Below are 3,299 nucleotides of genomic sequence, written 5' to 3'. Positions count from 1 at the left end.
GGAAGGAGTTATCACTACTCCGGACAATAATGTTGGCATTGATGAGGACACGCTTTCCCTCGTTGACGACTTGGAGCTGATTTTTTCCCACCCTTGGGCCAAAGTGGGGTATAGGCATTTGTTGAAGGGTACAGGGGTACTTGGGCATGTAAAATGAGCGATACAAAGATGAAGAACGAGAAGGACGTCAGTTACACAGTTCACGAATTTTCGTTCGCCATGCAGGTAAAAACAGCATTACGTTTATGTTTTTTGTTCGTAAGTATTCAAACAGTTTTCTACATTCTTTGGATGGATACTTATGTGACAAATTTTTTCTTTCCATCCGGACAGATTTGGGCATACGAGGTCGCGCTCGAACTCGGCGAACACTTTGGTCAGCGGATGGGTGAACAATCGTCTTGAATTCTGTGCTGGACCTCTACCAAACAACCGCAGCAGCGTACGTACGATGCGTTCTTCAGAGACGTACAGGTTATGGACATTTTTAATTTACCTTTCAATTATTTTGTTTTTTTGGAAATACTATGCAATATATTTTAACTATCCATTCTCCCATGTTTCTACAACTGCATGTGCACGCCACACTACGTCCCACAGAGGTCGAGCGTGATCTCTCATACATCGCCAGTTTGGTGCCGTTCCTAAACCGTCCGGTGCAATTTTTGGACGACCTTGCCAGGAGTGTTTTCGGGCCATAATTCCATGAGGTGGCACCGGCCAGTGGTGGACATGACGGTAGCACTGAGGGTGAGGGCCATGACAACGAGTCCGGTGCAAGGGCCGAAGACGATGAGACATTCACGAGCGATGACCGTCAAAAACCGATGGGCAACGACGACGATGGGTCTAAGGCTGATGAGAGTGGAGACAGCAGTCGCGACATCTCCAGCGAAACCGATGCTGGTGACACTAAGGACGACGAAGATACCTCAGAATGGCAGTCGGGTGCATTACCCACTCCAATGGGTGCCCCGTCCACATCTGGGCTGTAGGGTACACGTGGTGGACCGATTGTGACAAGGGAGGACATGGTGCTGGACTAGCGCATCCTCATCGAGATGAGGTTGCGAACTGTAAAGGTTGAAATCATTCAGCACGTGATCGATGAGTTTGCTAGACTGAGGGACTTCATATCTACCTTGTCGTGAATGAGCCAAACATTTGGGATGCCCCCCACGAAGGTATGAGTTTGCTGTACTGCAACTTCCACTTACAACATGTCTTCAAAGCTGTGTAATTTTTCCTATGCGTTCGCTTACAAATTTATTTTTTTAATTGCCAAATACTTAGATGTAGATGGAAGAGACATGGACCTATGCCCGGATGATGGTGGCCATCCTTTGCCTGCCGGGAACTTGAGGTGAATGGTATGAGTTTGTTGCACTGCAATTTCCACTTACAACATGTCTGCAGAGTTGTGCAATTTTTCCCACGCGTTCGCCTACAAATTTATTTTTTTAATTACTAAATTACTTAGATGTAGATGGAGGAGACATGAACTTGTGCCCGGATGATGGTGGCCATCCTTTGCCTGCTGGGAACTTGGAGGTGAATGATATGTCGATTAGTTATGTGTAACACATATTTGTATTAGATGTCATCTCATCTCGTGAAATGCAAATGTATTCAATTTCACTCCTTCAATAATTTTTTCTTTGTTTTCCAACTAGACGAGGAAGGCAGCGACCAACGGAGCCCACATGACGACGACTATGCAAAGGAGGGTGAAATGCAGGACGTGAAGGGTACGTGCGTAATTTTTGTCAACTTCCATGATTTGGGTTCTATTACCAATCACTTCCCCATTACACAAATGATAATTCATATCCTTTGTTCGTTCATTTCACCTAATTTTCTTTCAACTAGACTCGGGAGAGACCGTCCCCACGCTCCCTAGCGATGACAACGAGGAAGCCCCATTGACCCATGACGTCATGGAGGTGGACGGTACGTGCCTATTTTTAACGGGTCCATCTTATTCCACGACTATGTGGCCTCCTTCACACATAACTGTTTCACTAAAATTCTCCAATTTTTTATATAGGCGTCACCACAGAGTTGTCGACACAGGTCACCATACCAGAAAAGGGAGGCAATGTGGGCAGCACAAAGAGGCGAGAATCGACTCGTGTTCGACGTCCTGCACCACCTACTCGGACTCCATACACGGGGGGAAGGGCAAAGAGAGTAAAGAAATAAGTGAGTTCAAGTAGTCCGATAAGGTGTGTTGTAGTACTAGATACGTTGTTCGTAACAAGGACATGCTTTTAATTTGGTTAGTTTTATGGACGGATAGGTTTGCTCAGCCATATGTTATACGTTAAACTGTCTTATGTAGAGTATATATTGTTTTGTGATAATCAATGTTTAGTGTAAGTATGGGATGGTATTGCCGATCAATTTTGTATGTATACGTTAACAAAATAATGTATGTATTGTTCATGATATGTGAAAGGGTTGATCAACATCATAACTAAAATGAATATATCATCATTCTTATACTACCCAGTCATATGATTTTCCAAGACAAAGTGATGGTTTTTCTAGTCAGAGTCTTCACAAAAATCCGCATGCCTCCCCTCAACCTCATCACCAAGTGCAGAGTTGACTCCTTCCGAATGTTATAGTCTGCCAATGTTTGACCGTCCTCAAACTGTTTGCCAGTGAAGATTAGCCTCTGCTGGTCTAGTGGGATTCTGTCCTTGTCCTGAATTTTAGCTTTAACATTATCAATGGTGTCGGAGCTCTCACCTTCAAGGGTTATTGTCTTTCCAGTAAGGGTTTTGACAAAAATCTGCATGCTACCACGAAGCCTCAACACGAAGTGGAGTGTGGACTCCTTCTGAATGTTATAGTCAGCCAAACTAAGACCATCCTCAAACTGTTTACCAGCGAAAATGAGCCTCTGTTGGTCTGGTGGGATGGCTTCTTTGTCTTGTATCTTGGCTTTAACATTATATTTATGGCATGTATTGTTTATGATATGTGAAAGGGTTGTTAGTTTTTTGGTGATTAGATTGCATGCATGTTTCTTATTCCATGGGTGATTAAATTTGTTGGTTTGTACATTGATTGGATGGATAGTTACGAACATTCTATGCTATGTCATTTTACTTTAGCTCACACCTGATGCAGGTAGGCAGCATATTCATTCGGAGGGTTGATTTTTGAGTTTATCATGTATGTTGATCGAGGTGTGATGAGGAATTTCTGCAAAATGATCAAGAGTACAGACAAAATGAAGGCTGAAGCTAAATGAAGAGGTGTAGTGATTATCACCAAAAAACAATCAAAGA

General features: G+C 43.3%; 2 protein-coding genes across 2 annotated transcripts; one reads left to right on the top strand and one right to left on the bottom strand.

Annotated features, from left to right (window-relative positions):
* The first annotated feature begins 168 nt into the window (after positions 1-168).
* On the top strand, positions 169-1,367 carry LOC111374415 (pheromone-processing carboxypeptidase KEX1-like). Its single transcript, XM_022997084.1, has 3 exons — positions 169-225; positions 711-948; positions 1,294-1,367. Exons 1-3 carry the CDS (start codon positions 169-171, stop codon positions 1,365-1,367), a joined length of 369 nt encoding a protein of 122 aa, XP_022852852.1.
* A 1,145-nt stretch (positions 1,368-2,512) lies between these two features.
* LOC111374416 (polyubiquitin-like) lies at positions 2,513-3,213 on the bottom strand (the record flags this gene model as incomplete). The annotated part of the gene is made up of 2 exons (XM_022997085.1): positions 2,513-3,034; positions 3,130-3,213. Coding segments are annotated over 2 exons (606 nt in total), but the record flags the coding sequence as incomplete, so codon positions are not given.
* Between the last annotated feature and the right edge of the window lie 86 nt (positions 3,214-3,299).

The sequence above is a fragment of the Olea europaea genome, unplaced genomic scaffold (genome assembly GCF_002742605.1).
Source record: "Olea europaea var. sylvestris unplaced genomic scaffold, O_europaea_v1 scaffold12467, whole genome shotgun sequence".
In the NCBI taxonomy this organism is placed as follows: domain Eukaryota; kingdom Viridiplantae; phylum Streptophyta; class Magnoliopsida; order Lamiales; family Oleaceae; genus Olea; species Olea europaea.
This window is presented reverse-complemented; position numbering and strand designations above follow the sequence as displayed.

Excerpts from the sequence above, each read along its gene's own strand:
- LOC111374415 (XM_022997084.1), top strand. The coding sequence starts at position 169 with ATGAAGAACGAGAAGGACGTCAGTTACACAGTTCACGAATTTTCGTTC. Across the intron at positions 226-710 it reads AATTTTCGTTCGCCATGCAG|GTGGCACCGGCCAGTGGTGG; the intron begins GTAAAAACAGCA and ends TAATTCCATGAG. Across the intron at positions 949-1,293 it reads TACCTCAGAATGGCAGTCGG|ATGTAGATGGAAGAGACATG; the intron begins GTGCATTACCCA and ends CCAAATACTTAG.